The 16,629-nt window shown below is 42.8% G+C and overlaps 1 protein-coding gene across 3 annotated transcripts in view; it reads right to left on the reverse strand.

Moving 5' to 3' along the window:
• Window positions 1-16,629, reverse strand: part of nphs1 (NPHS1 adhesion molecule, nephrin) — a 49,439-nt gene that overhangs the window by 25,620 nt on the left and 7,190 nt on the right. For all 3 annotated transcript variants that reach the window (XM_074654021.1, XM_074654020.1, XM_074654019.1), the window contains 5 exons: window positions 14,423-14,617; window positions 10,318-10,440; window positions 4,828-4,950; window positions 4,164-4,245; window positions 887-990 (listed from right to left, as the gene is read on the reverse strand). In XM_074654021.1, coding sequence (XP_074510122.1) covers window positions 887-990; window positions 4,164-4,245; window positions 4,828-4,950; window positions 10,318-10,440; window positions 14,423-14,564 — 574 coding nt within the window. In that variant the 5' untranslated portion in view covers window positions 14,565-14,617. The remainder of the gene's footprint in view (window positions 1-886; window positions 991-4,163; window positions 4,246-4,827; window positions 4,951-10,317; window positions 10,441-14,422; window positions 14,618-16,629) is intronic.

A 16,629-nucleotide genomic window follows, 5' to 3' on the forward strand; every position in this document is an offset into this window, starting at 1 on the left:
AGGCCTAAACAATCAATTACTTCAACTGATCAACAGAGTAGAAAAATACTAAACCAACTGTAGCGGCGTTGTCACACTGTTTGTGCACGCAGCAACAATGGCTTTCGTTGTCGCCTCGCCAAATAAGAGGAAAAAAGAAAATGCAATGAGAGCCAGAGACGGCACGTGTGTCAACTCACCTTTGTGTGTATTATATAATGTCACGCGGTTTGTGATAATAACATAAAAAGCAAAAAGCAACAGAAACTGCCTCCCCTCCTGCCTCAGTTGATTCTAAATTTAATTTGAGCTGATGAGCACAAAAGTTGCTGGGTTAGTTTTGTAGGATTCATTATTATTAACTGTGGTGGCCTTAGCTTCCCATATTAGTTATTATAATGTTAAAAAATGCAGCACTTGGAGCCTCACTGATATAATCCATCTCAGTTGGTCTAATAATTGGCTAATGTGTTTTGGTTAACATTGGGGAAATAAGACTAAGGGTGTAGATAATTTCAAGATTACTGAATAAAACAGTAAATCTAAACTAATTCAAATTTAATTGCAGGGTCGGTGTATTATTTTACAATGTGGACACTGTTACGGGGTTTTACAGTAAGAAAACAGCCTCCTGCTTTTGTCATATCAGTCTCAGCCCACCAGGGGCAGCCCTGTGGAGGCAGTCACACACACGTTGTCTTGAATTAGGTGTGAGTTTGCCTTCAGGTTGAATGTTTCTCCTCGGACCACTAACACAGACTGAGTGCACAAGGCCGGATACCCTTGGGCCTCCCCGAGGTTGGGTTCCTGTGTGGTTGAGTGTGTTTTGTACACAAGGGTGTTTTTTGTTTTTTTTAAAAGCGAGGGGGTGTTGACTGTCAGTTTACAGACAGGTTGAGACACTCACAGTACACGCTCATGGTCATTGCGGTCTCCACAGGCCGGTAAAGGGCGGGGTTCTTTGCACGACACGCCAGCTGCCTCCCGTTGTCAGAGCTCAGAGCGGTGACCCTTTGGGGAGGTAACAAAAAGACGAAAGACAAAATGAGAAGGATAAAAGTTTATAATGAGCCATATAAAGTGCTAAAGCTCAGGTAGTAAACATACTCCATTACAAGTAAAAGCCCTGTAGTCAAAATCCCACTTAAGTAAAAGTACAGAAGTGTTATCAGTAAAATGTGCTTAGAGTATCAAAGTACTTTTTTCTGTAGTAAAATGCCTCCTGTGTCTGGTATATTATTATATATCTTTGTTAGAATTGTCAATGCTGGTGCGTCAATGTGCATGCAGCATTATAATGTTGTAGCTGGTGGAGGTGGAGCTCATTTTCACTACTTTATATACAGTTCAGTAGTTTAATCCAGTGGTTCCCAATCTAGGAGTCACGAGATAAGTCTGAGGGGTCGTGAGATGATTAATGGGTTAGGAAAGAAGAAAAAACAAAGTTCTAGGACACAAATGTGTAGTCATTTTTCTTTAAAAGATATTTTTTCGGCATTTCTGCTTTATTGGATAGTGATAACTGGGAGAGAAACAGGAAGGGCAGGGGAGAGACCCGGGCTGGTAAGGACTCTGCCTTGATACTGAACATGGTGCGCAAGCTCTACTAGGTGAGCTACTGGGACGCCCCGTGTTGTCATTTTTCAGACTTTTTTTCTAGTCTTTGCTTTTTGTGAAATTTTGGATAGTTAGTAAAAACATGTTATTTAAATCAAAACATCTGAGGAGTTTAAAGGGGTCTCTTTAGGGGAACTACTAAAAGTCACAGACATCTGAAACGTGATGAAAACCGGATTTTAATTTTTCGAAGGGAACGTTATTAGTTTATCATGCTAATTTCCCCCCTTAAAGGGACTGTTTGTAACTTCTTACACGTATAAATCACCCGGGTCGGTTTCCCATGCGCGCTCGCATATGCGCGCTCGCGTGTGACCGGAGTCTCTGCTGTACTCTGCTCCTCTGGAGCAGGAAAAGCCAACACTAGGATCAGCATTGATTCATGGAGAGACCTCCGTCTGGTCAGCTAACATTACTGCCAAGCAGCTGAAATATTGTGGTTTTAGCTGACGTGTGTCGCCTCACTTTTTTGAGCGATGCTCGTTCATGTCTATTTAGAGGGAGCACAAGCGCGAACCCGATGCTGACTTTCGTTGACTTAACGGCCACAGGTGTCGCTGTTAACAAGCATTTCTGAATCTTACAAACAGTCCCTTTAAGTTTCTTAAATTAAAAAGGAGTAGGTGTGGACTCAAGTCACAAATTTGGTGACTTTAGACTTGAGGAAATCAAAAAAGACTAGCAACTCGACTTGGACTTTAAAACCAAAGACTCGTGACTTCTCTTGGACTTCAGCCTTTTGACTTGAAAATAATTGATACCTTCCCCCAAGCCCAAAGATTAAAAAGTATATTATTTAAAAAGTGTGCCACTAATCAATTCATTTCCTGAATCAACTAACATTAATGCAATTCATTCCCATCCCCAGTTGCAGGAGAGAACCATGAAGAACTAACGTTGCTTTACTGAGTGCAGGTTAGAAAAAATGACAAAGATAATTTTGTTTGTGTCCAAAAAACTATGCTGTGGTCAACAAAAAACTAATTGCGTTATGCAAAGCGTATGGGTCGAAAATTACAGACGGAGACGCACATGGCATTAGATTTGGTGAAGAGCGCTTTATGATTTGTTTAGGAGTCAAAACTCAAGGTTTAGGACTTGGGACTTGACTCAGGACTAGAGTGCAAAGACTTGAGACTTACTTGTGACTTGCAAAACAATGACTGGGTCCCACCTCTGGTAACTAGTAACTGTTAGGGCTGTCAAAGTTAACGAGTTAACGTTAAATTGTTTTAACGCCACTAATTTCTTTAACGCAATCAAGCTTTTGGAGGTTGTACCGGGCTCAGTTTTAAATTTGGAGTGAATATACTGGTATCATATGAAAACTAAAAAACCTAAGGAGTCCAGTGGTACCAACTATGTGATACAAAGGAGGTTAAATAACGCTCCAAAAATACGCTACATTTTTGCGAGGAAAAACTGTCATGGCCATTTTGACCTCTGACCTCAAGATATGTGAATGAAAATTAGTTCTATGGGTACCCACGAGTCTCCCCTTTACAGACATGCCCACTTTATGATAATCACATGCAGTTTAGGGCAAGTCATAGTCAAGTCAGCACACTGGCTTGAGTTTGCCATGTTATGATTTGAAAATATTTTTTATGCTTTTGTGTTGTTAATTGATTTCCAATAATAATATATATACTGTACATACATTTGCATAAAGCAAGCATATTTGCTCACTCCCACGTTGATAAGAGTATTAAATACTTGACAAATCTACCTTTGCGGTACATTTTGAACAGATAAAAAAGTGCAATTAATCATGATTAATTATGGACAATCATGCGATTAAATATTTTAATCGATTGTAACTATAGGTGTCAGATAGTGTAGTGGAGTAAAAACGATAATATTTGCCTTTGAAATGTAGTTAAGTAGAAGTAGTAAGTAGCATAAAATGGACAAGCACCTAAAATTTGTACTTAAGTACTTGAGTATATGTACTTAATTACTTTCCACCCTAAAATGCACTCTGTGTACACTGAAAGATCCACTACTCCCTTCAATGCAGTGGGTTTATTCTGAGCCTAGTTTACTCTCTCAGTTTATGTCTTCTATATCAAATTACAGCACAATGTCAGCCGTAACAATCACACATGGCCCACTGCTGTGAACGCTCAGTGTGAATATGAGGAAGGAGCATCAATATTGCTTTAGACCTTGGCTGTTCTGCAACAGAGCTGAACAACGCTGCAGCTCCTCAGTACCAATGTTATCTCAGGATATGACAAGAGGTTATTATCTTTGACACCGAGGAGACAAGCGGGATTAAAGTAATCTATGGCCCTGTTTAATGTATAGGCACCTGGCGAACCGGCGAGGATCGGATCTGTCTCGCTGCCGGGAATGTAATTTTGTGCATTTGACAGAAGCTAATTCAATCGCGCGGTGCCAAGTAACAATTCGCTGTGTGCTGAAATTCATTGTACTCACTAAGACAGAGGGAGGGAGGAAATAAGAGCGGGGTGAAAACAAGGGAAACAAGAAACAAAGACAGACTTGGAGAGATTGAGCAGGTCGGTGAGGAGAATGAGTCTGGCAGGCGGGCGAACACATACGTTACTTCAGCATGCGTGTTCAGGAGCTTATCCTCTGAGCCAGACATGGTGAAAGACTCTGCACCTGTCAGCTCGACTCCATCTAAAAGGCACAATGGGGGGTGGGGGGGGGGGCACAAAAAAAGGTGAATACTGTGTGTAAATTTGTTCATGTGAAACAGAAACATCAGTGTTATTCTTGTGTGGAATGGTAAATACTGGAATATGATGAACATACTGTCTTTGTGTAGTAACAGTATATCTAAAAAAAAAAATAGAACATCTCTCCCTCTCTGTTTCAGTAATATACAGTATAATAGAGGTGTGACGATTTTCTGTTTTCTGCGAAAACAGAAAATGGAAAAATTGCAGTTGTTTTTGTAAACAACTACGCACTTGTGATACTTTCTCTGAACATGCAATTGTAAAGTCAGTGGGAATTGGAAATTCAAATGTTCAGGCTATTTCCTCCCACACAGAGTCTGCTCCTTTCAACTCTGCTATTCGAAGACTATGAAATAGCAGATCTTCACTGAACCTGCATTTTATCATCTGCAATGTTTTTATGTTTAAATATTGACGTTGCGGCCTATTAGCGATATCGGAGAGGCTGTTGCCCTTTGTTCTAACCTGCCAAGCTGACCATCTCTGTCACATTTAGTGCAGTTGAAAAGGGGCGACTCACCTTTATAAAGTGTGATTTCAGCCTCGGGCTTTGCGTCAGGGGCGATACAGGTGACAGCATACTTCTTCCCCGCCACCCAAGGTGTCGCCGTGTCCACCATAAAGTATGGCTTGGACGGAGGAACTGAATGAGAAAAAAAAAACAACAGCTCGTGTTTCATATTTATCATTAACATTATTCATCCCACTAATCTTTGGTAAGCGGGAGCAGGCGCTATCACAGATGGATATTAGCTTATGCAATGATATGATAATAAGCGCCCGCAACATTTGGGAGTGACTGGAGTGTCACGCTGTCAAGCTTTTGAGTGATTTACTAACAGCGAGGTCGAATGTGCCGTTGAGTTCGAATACAAATTGTGGACAAGAAGAGATGAAATAGTGATGAAACCGATCCAGCGCTAATGTATCGTAGCAAACACCAAACATTTCTCTTCTCAGATCACCCCCAAGCTAAATATGTGCTGTTTGGACTGATCAAAGCAGTCTTCACTTCTCCACTGTTCTACTCTACAATCCTTTTATCTGACCATAAATAGGAATGCCAGAAAAAAACACATAGCTTTTAACACAAGGGACCGGATATTGTTTGGCAGTAAATTGAGAAATCTGTCACCGACTAACCATCAAAGAGATTTCTGCAGATCTGCGAGTCGCTCTTTACCAAGACTATCAGTTCAATCACGCGCACACTACAGAAACCCGATTGTCTATTGTGCCAGCTTTTAGCAAGTGGGTGAGCCTGCGGAATTACAAACTACGGTTACTGTTAAGGTTGTTTTTCTTTCATCAGAGATCAAGTGCAAAAGGCTGCCTGAGTTCGGAGACAGAACGGAGGATTGGAAAGTACAGGAAGGGTACATGTGTGTGAGAGAGACATGAAAGACTCTGGCAGAGGAGTAAAGAGATATGGTAAGAATGAAAAGTGAGTGTAAAGACAAGCTGCAGAGGAGAGCAGGAGGATAGCTGCTGCTGAATTCTGAGATAAATCCACCGCTAATGTGCGGGTAAACAGCTGGACCGCGAGCAACCGAAACCAGCCAGCCATTCAGCTCCTCTACATCTCTTTTTTTTGGCACATACAATCAATTCCCGGCCACTAGGAGGAGCTGTTGCTGTGTGCAGAGTCGCCCATTGGCTCCAGCCTGCTATTGAGACAGATGAGATGTGGCTGCAGCTTCAAACTGATTTAAAAGAAGCAATTGAATCTGTGTGGACTGTGATGGGTTACCCAGAGCACTGCAGAGGCGCGCGCTGCAATAATGAGATGCATTTGTTTGTTTTTTCTCCCCTCTTCCCTGGGAAGATGACTGGGCCATGCATCTATTGACAGCCCCTGCACTCTCAATCTACTCAGGCCCGCACGATTCAACACAGGCGCATCACTTGTTGTGCTCGAGGAGCGTCTGGCAGCCTAACAAATCCTAAAATAAGAATAATGATATGTTCACAAATGAGGCAGGCAGGTATCTAATTTTTTGCTCGCTCGCTCATGCTGGCCCTGCTCCTCTTATCTCTCATTCACTCCATCATCCCTCTCTCGCAGCCCGAGCCCAGCCCCCCCCCCTCTCCCCCACTATCTTTCTTGACCACTGCAGTTAAACTGCAGAAGTGCGGGGGAAGGTGTGTTCCAGCGTGCGCTGGGAATTAAAGGCTGCCATCCATCACATCTGCAAACCATGTGACCCAATCAGCCCAGTCAGGATGAACGTTTGTACAAATGTAATAGCACGTGTGGACAACAACAAAACACACTCTGTTCAATTTGCTAGACATGCACTCAGAGCGAAATAACAGACAGCAAACAAGCTGTTCTCTAAATTAACTCTTTCTGCCCCGTTTTTGTCTAATTGCCTGTCGTCTTTGTTATCTCGTCTCCCTGTCTCTCTGCTTTCCAGCCGGCTCTCTCTTATTAAGGTACATATATGAACACAATAATAGATAGACACGCAGAGGCTTCCTCCTGCCGTTCAGACGAGAAACAGTGAGCCGCAAAATTCGATTCATTAGACAAATACAGACGGATGGATGGATAAGGCAGATAAGAAGCAGATTAGCAGACACACATAAATATGCATATCCACCTATCTTTCTCTCTCCCTCTCTCATTCACATACAGATGCGCGCACACACTCGCTCTCCTCCTTCGACACACAAACACCCAAAGATAAACTCAAGTCTACAGTGCGTGCAGATTTGCATGCACAAACACACTGACACAGACGAGCGAGTGCGCGGAAAAGCTACATTCATCTCACTTCAATCTAAAAACAGGCGCCAGTGTGTGCACAGTCTAACATGCGATACCAAGCTGATTCTCTCGGAAAATATTGGAGAAGGCCCAGAGGATAAGACGGTCTCTAAAAAGCTTATTATGCTGAATTAAGAAAAATAATGGGGACCAGAAGATCCGACTTCTAAAATACCACACAGACACAACTCGTCGGTTTTATCTCTGGAAGACAAAGATTGGCTGAAGCCGACACATCCGTGCACAAGGGGGTATTTTTATACTCATATGTGCATAAATACACACATACACACACATTGTAGGTCTCAGGTGTGTGATCTCTGGCAATGAAAGCCTCTGAAACAGTGCTCTTTTTTCAGCTTTCCCTTCCTCTCTTGTCTCCCGTCTGCTCTGTTCTGGGGGAGAAGTAGAGCAGCAGCCCACCCTCACACCACTCCTCACTTTTACTACCACGAGGTCTCTTAGTTTTTGCATTACATAACTGCTAAATTCACATTTGTCCACATCCATGACCGTTTACAGAAAACATTTCACACACATGCAAGGATGGAAAATCCACTGATAGATTCAAGAAAGAGTTGAAAGCGAAAGGAGAGAGACAGAACATTTTAGTTGTCCCTCGAGTGTCTCACTTTACTATTTAGCAGGGCCCCCTTTGCTAATTGTCTGGCACTGTAATATGCACACCGTCACACCAGTGTGTAACACACCATCCTCTGATGGGGTTATAACGTGGGCAACTGTCAGAACTTTTTTCGTGAACGAAGATGAATACAGTCACCATGTTCCACGTTGCTTGTGCCCCCATTTATAAGTTGTTCCATTATTCATAACAGGGAATCGTAAAATGAAGGCTCATTATATACTCTTCAAGTGCTAAACTCATTAGCTACCGCAGAAACCTCACCATAGCCCCGGTTCCAAAAATGTCCTCTAACCTCCAACCAACACTGATAATAAGCTTACACACACGGGCACGCACACACATACACACACTATCTCTGTAAGACCCAACTATGGCAACTGAATGAGTAACAGAGTCTAAAACCAGAACACATCAAATAACTGTTTTGAACATTTGCGGGAGGCATCTGTACAGGCATGCACTGCGGTGAGGGAGAGAGTTGTTCATTAATAGGATTAAATGCTAAGGCTAATGGTATAAACCGAGACACAGGATGTGTCAGGTATGTGACGGGCACAGCGCGGGGTAAGTTTTTAGAAGAGGAGGGGGTTTCGGCGGAGGGGGTAGAGGTTGTTATTGTCATGGATTACTCACTGCCACTTGATCTGCCTATTGCAGTAATCCCCTATCTAAGCTCCGCAGGAAGGCAAAAAACACACAGGAGTTATGTTGCACCAATGGAAATGTCTTCAAAACATCTCTTTGTAAGCTCGTGGATGGGGCTTATTGACATTTTTTGCCTCCGTCCCCGCTATTCGCTGCCTGCGGTGATCCATCTTGAATTAGCCAGTCATGATAGCACTCCCTCTGACCCAAGAATCCAATTATACGACCAGCAATCTCTGTTTTGTTTTCGCATTCCTCCCCTCTCCCCCACTGTATCTCCTCATAAAGAGTTTATGGTGTTTTGATTTGATGCAGGGCTTGATGGGATATGGCCATGGCTGACTGGCCAGGGGTGTGGGGCCTTGGGAGCTGTAGTTCGGTGATGGAGAAGTCCGCAGGGAACTCGTCAGAGACGGTGCTCTTCAAAAGGATGCACAGTTTCCAGTCCCAGTTCAGCACTAACAGGAGATTGAATTCATCAGCTCATTATCAAGCCCCAGATTAGTCACGTATTTTGAATCAGTTGAGTTGTTGGGGTGGAACAAATGACCCTTTAGGACCGAGGCTGCGGAGTGCTTTTTAAGTCTGCCGCTTCACTCGTTGCCCTTTGCAACAGTACAGCTGCAACTGTCCGTCTTTAAACAGTCAACAGCTGGAAAGTGTTCCCGAGACACTGAACAAAAACACCAGCTGAGATTCAGATCTGAGACTGAGACACACACACACACAGTCTATGCGCACACAGAGCAGCAGTAGGCTTCAGTCATGGTAAACATGGTACCAGTGATCCCTGATGCAACACGAAACATAATTCCCACACATTTTGACCTTTTCGACAAAGCCGAAGGCAATCGTGTTGACTGCGCATGTGGGCGCACATGCAATAGGCATCTCAGAGAGGTAATAAATGTGGGAGTCAAGCCTGCTGTGGCTGCAGGTGTAGGCCTGCTGTAGGACATAAGACTGCTGCAGTGTAGAACAGAACGTAGCCATTCAATAGGAGACGTCTGCGGTCTATGCCTCTTCCTATCCCACACCACCCGCCGTCCCTCCCACCGGCCCATTGATGTCAGAAAAACCTGCTTTCTTCCCAGAGGAGAGTGAGGCCGCTAGAATCGCCACGGCAACACCCCCCTCTGAAAAAAAAAAAAAAAACCTTCTCCATGGTCACCAAAGAGAAAGCCGGAAAGCGAAGGGGAGAGAGGGAGAAATTGTGCAGAGTGGGGAGGGGATGTAAGCAAATGAACTGCGCCTGGAGAAGAAAGGTTCTTTTAGAGCCCTTTCCTTGCCACATATGGGCTCGCTCCCACACGCAAGAGGGATAGGGAGAGAGAGATACCGGTTGTTATAGAGCGACAACAGGTGGTCTAATGTAGTCGCACAATTACATCCATTCCAGACCATGTCTGAGTAGGAACTTTTCAATCACTCCTGTTATAATTTATTCCTGTGCAAGGCAGAGACATGGATCGCCCTGAGGCTTGCCGGAGAACCCAGGCTGTTCTGATGCTTTATATTGTGTAGCAGCTGGTTAAAGCCATAGACCTACTGTACTGGAACATGTGGGGATGGCATGGTGCTTGTTAAAGAAATAATTAACGTCAGAAAAGTAAAGAAAACCGTGACTTTCTTCATGGTTCATACATGCTTCAAATGTGATTTGCGTTTGAACGAAACCGCTGAGTTCTACTGTACCAAGGACGCTTTGAATTTAGTTTCTAAGTTCAAGTGTGCGCTGCTTCAAATGCCTCATTGTAAGCAAATTAAAGCACTTTATCAATAGAAATGAATATTTAACAGCTCTTTATATGCTGATTACCGGTCAAGAGGTTGTGTATGTTACTGGAGTACTGAGGATGCTCACTGTGCCTTATTACGTACATCATTTTGTTACTCTGACAAAAAAATTACACATCCCCTATGTTCTCACTCTCCATGGTTGTGCTCACTTAGCATGTCGACCCAGGCTGTAGTGGAAATGATTGCCGGACTGCTCTCAGACCGGCCCGCTTGACATTCGTAGAGGGCGTCATCTTCCAGTTGGGCCTTCTCAATCTGAAGATGATACTGCCCTGGGAAGAGAGATAAATAAGACACATTGTGTTTGTGATAAGGATGTGCTCACTGAAAACATGTAAATAATAACAGAGAAGAAGAGAGCTCATTTAGTTTTCTTCTCTCCTCTCCACTGAATATGACACTAGCTGTTCAGAGTTGTTGGATGTGTATCGATAAGTGCCTCCTGCAGGCCCTATTTCTTCTGTGTTGATTTCAGAGTGTCTGAATTATAGGCAATTTTCAGCATGGTAAATGGGAAAATTAACAATAAAAGCAATTTGTACAATGACAGTCTGGCATTCCAATTCAATACGGTAATATGCCCTACTACTGACGTTTGGGTATTTGATTTGATTATAAATAGACTATTTTCGTATTTCTGTAAAATAGAAACATCTCACTTGCTGGGAAACCTGCTGCCGGCTTTTCTATTGACATGCAAGTGGTTGTCTATGCTCATAGCAGAGGCATTTTGTTTCAGAATGACTTTCCAGCACGGTAAATGAAATCCAATCCCAGATTCACAACGCCGACCGAATAAACTGTCTATTAATTGGTGCCAGGCAGAGTCCTTCTCTCCGTATCTCTCTTCTGATAGTCTGCCGTGCCAAAAGGGCTTGATTTGTTTGATGCGTTGCCATAACCTGTGGGGATTAGATGATGTTCAGTGTTGGTTTTTCCTAGCTCCTGATTCTCTGGCTTACAGCCTACTAACATGTGCAAAATAGTATCTTGGTCTGACAACCACCCAGGCCTAAAATTGCATGTGTCAAGTAAGCTGGCAAGATAATTAACACCAACCAGAAGCAATTTTCACATCTAAGTTATCATTGAGTGCAGAGAGAAGGAGACATTGAAGTTATTAATCATATTCCTCTTTCCTGGAATTACTCACAAATAGTGCAATCAAGTTGCAGAGAGTGTGTATTTATGGTAGGGGAGATGGCGGATGGCTGCAACGCGATTTGCTTATTTGTCCATTAGTCTGTATTTATTTCAGCTAGGGCCCTCAATTTGGGGATGTAGTATATCTACATAGCCATTATGTCAGCAGCAGAGTATAAGCTCCCCTCTGCAAATCTGCATTTATGTATTGGCCCTAAAGCTGGAAACACATATTTTTTACGTAATTGGGAAAGTACAGTCCCAATGGGCAAGGAAAGGGAAGGAGAAAACTAAGTATCAATTGTTGATCTTCATTCAGAGAACCTTTTTTGCATCATTCAGAAGGCCGAGTATAAAGAATATAGTTCCTCTCACTTGCTATTTTTGTTTTGTAATTTGAAAATCAGGCAGTATGTTACAGAAAATATGATACAATTTCACGAGGCTGATCATCCATAGAGTGGTGCAGGGATGACGTATTTTTGTGGGCCAAACCCGGAAGTTAGAATCGGACAGGTTCCCTCGACAAAAAGCCAATGGGAGTTTTCCAATGAGTTTTAGATTATTACAAATTTGTGGCAAACAAATGTTTATGATACTTACATGTTTTGTTCAGCAAGATAATCTCCACAAATGAACACCACTTTTATGATTTTTAAAGTGTAAATGCAATCGCCATAAGTAAAAAGCTAACGTTAGGCTATAAACAAACTACACCACGGTCGCATGACTTTACGTCACCACCACTAAGCTAAAGGCAGACTAGTGTACTGCGTGATGACGTTTAGTAGTCTCATTTAGTCACTTGTTGGCAACTGCCTTTTTGAAGACACGTAAAGGCTTCAAAGTTCACAAGTGGGGTATTTATTGATGTATTTTATGTTGTCGAAATGTTGTGTTAACCACTTATTTACCAGCCAATTATTTCAGGCATCTAACTAAAAACCCATTCAAAGAACTTCCAGACGAGAAAACCGGAAGTGCTAAAATGCTAACTCATTTCCGGGTTTTAGGACTTAATTCTGCACCACTCTATTCAGAAAGCTTATATATTGGCATGTGTTTAATACGACTCTGGTACAAACTGATTCAACATAAAGTACGCACTATGTTTTATTTCTAAAACAAGAAGTATTCATACAATGTGACGAGTGTGAACCATGTTTTTATGGCACTGTTTTAGTACTACATACTTTGGAGTAAATGTTTGGTCAACCTGCCTACAAGTTTCATTCAACTTGATTCAAGCTGCAGCGGGTGGAATTGGAGCAAATATGATTTAAGTTATTTTTATAAAACAGTCGCTATATCCTGACAGTAGTGCATGAGACATGATGAAGTCTAGTTTTGTCTCAGAGCACTTGAATTACAATATTGCTGAAAGGTTATTATTTTTGCCCAATGAAGCCAAAAACGTTCTGCCTACTGAAGCTTTAAACAACTTCATTTGCAAAGTGATAATAAAAACAGTGATAATATTCACGTGTGACTATGGTTTTCCACTTTAGAAAATGCTTGATATTAGTTAGGTGACAAAAAAATATATGCAACACTTTCAGTACATGTGATGTCGTGTGAACACGGGTGTTCATTCGTAATTAAATTTCACCTGATTGACTGGCTGCATGCCATGTACTATAATCAAATTACACCTTGTGGACCAATCATTGAAAGCAAATTAAGAAAAACTCACTTAATGCTTTGGTGCCTTGAACAAGCCGTTTCATCTGTTCTTTTGTGTGTTTGTCTTTAGAGTGCACATTGTTGCGAACAAATGCATGGCTCAGATCCATACGCATTTACATTATTGCTTCCGCTTGGGGGAAACTAAGGGTGCTACATCGACTGTAAGTATATGTTGAAATCAACGCCGGCCTCTCCTGTTTTTGTGAATGTGTGATTTCAGGCTTTTTTAAGCGTCAATAAACATCACTGATGGTGACAATCAGTGAAAACTGGTGGAGTATCAAGAGCAGTCAAGTGCCATCTTAAATGATTTAGCTCTTTCTGTGCCGTGTAAAGTGATTGCATACATCAGTCTGCAGTTTCTTTTCCTGGTAAATTGTACCTGCGCTGATGGGTAGTTTATTCATGAGTGTATGTTTGACAGCTTGTGTGTGTGTGTTTGTGGTCCTTGCATTCATGTGTGTACATTCATATTTTTGTTGTTGAGGTAGCTGCTGTAGTGCTTACTGTAATTTGCTCACAGACAACCAATTAGTTGACAAAGTGTTTATAATACGTTGGTTTTTATGAAAACTCTAGGCGTCAATAAAGCATGGACAATGTGTGGATGGGCATCTATGCAGTGTTTATGTGTTGCTGGCGGTCTCCCACACTGCGCAACAGTGAAGTGCGGCTTGTCTAGTTGCTGGCTGATCAGGAACAGATGCTCTTCTCTTACTCGGGATTGCCTTCTAATTGGCTATTACTTTTTATAGACTGTGTTGCAGATTCCGCAACACACTTTATTCCCTGACACATTTCACTGATTTGCTGACAATTTTTTTTTTTTGGGGCGGGGGGGTCTTAACATGTGAGTGACAGTGAGGGCGATGTGTGAGAGGCTGTTGACAATCACATCACCTCCTCTCTCCCAGATGCTCCCTGTACAGAGAGCCAGTGTGCCATAAGGTTCCCGTAATGTCGGTGTTACTTTATTACAGCACTTTGAAGCCATAGCAACAACATCATCTCATTTACTTTGAGCCAACATCAAGCTGTACTGCTTCCTGAGCTGACAGCAGCAATTCATAATTAAGACTATATGAGCTATATGTCACAAGAACATAACAAAGTAAGTATCAATCTAATACCGACAGCTTGTTAAGGTTATATCTTTGGCACATCACACTTTCATATTCCCTCTCCACATCTAACATCATGTTACAACCCACACAGCTCAGCTTTACCTTGACCAGTGTCATTTTATTCCACTCGACTGTATCTTCTGAGATTTTCTATTCTTTGCCAAACCCATAAACTGAAGACTAACTCTTCCGTTGTTTTAGTGGTGCTTTTTATCACACAAGTTCATTTATTTAGCTTGGATAGGTCCATCAAAGCCCAATAGGCCACACAGACCTTATTCCGTGAGTATCCCCTGTTTACCTCTCTTGGGGTTTCCAATCATGCTGTAGCGTGGAAAGCCTGGCAGGCTTCTCTGTGGTCCCAGGAGGAGGCCATCTTTCACCCACTGCACAGTCCCTGAGGCCCGCAGCACCTCACACCTCAGCACAGCTGTGGCTCCCATCCGCACAGTGAGGTTCCTGGGCTCAGACCTGAAGGCCTGCTGGGCCTGCGTGCCTGGAGACATAAAAAGAGGAGGAGGAGGAGGAGGAGTGGGATGGTAGAGCAGGGAAGGGATGTGATGGGATTTAATGTAAAGAAGTGGAGAAGAACAAGGGCTGGGTATGTGTGAAGAAGAGTGTTGTGGAGGAAGTAAAAAGGGCTAGAGGGAGCATGACATAAGCATACACCACAGGGATGCAGTCATGTGGTCTTTTGTCTGAGAAGGCACCCCATTGTGTCTGGCCACATTATTCATCCTGGCATATGTTTTATTGATGGGAAACTGCAGTGATACGGCCCTGAAAATGAGTCAATAAAGTAATTACTGCGAATTAAATCCCCCCTCGGCCATGCAGATAGGGTATCGGGAGGAGGGGAAAAGCACGGGGTATCAGAGACCTCGTTCACCTGCGGTTTTTCTTCAATGTCGATGTCCCACTAGCTAATTCCTCCTGGGAAGAGTAATGATTATCACTTTAATCCCCCTTGTTTGTCATAGGTGGGGTTGGCCATCCTTCAGCCTGGCTCTTAGGTGACATTCTGTGGTGCAGTGCACTTGAGTCAGAAAGGTAACCTTAAAACAGGCCACCCATGAGCCTCTAACACTGGGGCTAGGATTATCATACATAAGGTTTATGAATAAATTCAGTTCAAGGAGCCAAACGGAGCTGCATACTCCAATTAATGCCTAATATCTAAGCGTGACTCCCGTTTAAACAATGCCCCCACAGAGCAGCCAGCCTGATTCCGCCGGGCTGTTTGAATCTTGACCTTCATTGAAGCAATGACCAAGTTGTTTGTGAAGTGCATGCTCTGTTGCATCTGACAACATGAGTGAGAGGCAGAGCTCTCAGATCAAGGCTGAACCAGTCACCTCACGTCAAATATGAAGGGCAAGATTGGCCATTACGGAGGATGCATACAAACAACCAAACACAGGGGCACATTTGCATACAGTTTACATAAATGAATACTCAACAGCGATCTACAGAGGCTTCTGAGATAGTTATACTGCATTATTCTGAGATATAGAAATACTAAATACCATATCAAAATGTAGTGATAAGACGTCTCATGTCCTAAAGTTTGAGCATGTAACTTTTAGATTAAGAAATAGCACAATTTTCTTTTTACGAGATGAATTCATGAGCAATAGATGGAACCCTTGCTCTGTTTATTACATTCAGGGGTTTTGCCACTAAAGCTTTAGCCTACAGTACTTCGTAGTGTAAGATAGTAAATGGGAAATAATAGTGTGAGACATGCTCTCTGTGACCTAGGTCGCTTGCTGTAGTTGAGAAACTGAAGAAAGAGTTAAAAAATAGGGGAGAAGAAGAGTTTTTAGTCATTGATATAAGAGAACTGGATACATCGTTGGAGGCAGGGCCTTATTCATTCCTATGAAAGTTGCTCAGTGACGCATGAAACAAAAAAAGTTTAACTTCCGAGTATAAAAATTACCCGAATCTACCGTATCCATGGGACCCATAGAGCAAGCGCACTAGCGTTTCCTTCCTTTAAAATAACAGTGTGTAACATTTAGGGGGATCCATTAGCAGAAATGGCATACAATATTCATAACTATGTTTTCATTTGTGTATAATCACATGAAACTAAGAAACGTGTTTGCTTAGAATGAGCCCTTCATATCTACATAGGGAGTTGACGTTTTTAAGTCACCTGAAGGCCGCTGTAGTTCTTCTACACGCTTGTGAAACTGCGGTAACGTGAGCCGCAGAGTGCAAACCCGCGGTACCGCCAGCCGCCGTCTGACTTCGGTTGCTCCTTAGGTCGTGTTATTATGGTAAGAATGGCCTCTGAGCGAGGTGAAACGGCGTTACCACGGTTTTGCACTCAGCGGCTCACGCCACCGCAGTCTTGGAAAGGGAGGAGTGAGTGGAGGGGTACTCAGTTGGTTGCAAATCTGCATCCACACCATTAGATGCCGCAAAATCCCAAACACTGTCCCTAACCCCGCCTCCCAACTGCTCAGTCTCGGGCTCATTCACATGAACGTGGGAAGGAAA

The sequence above is a fragment of the Sebastes fasciatus genome, chromosome 12, assembly GCF_043250625.1.
Source record: "Sebastes fasciatus isolate fSebFas1 chromosome 12, fSebFas1.pri, whole genome shotgun sequence".
In the NCBI taxonomy this organism is placed as follows: domain Eukaryota; kingdom Metazoa; phylum Chordata; class Actinopteri; order Perciformes; family Sebastidae; genus Sebastes; species Sebastes fasciatus.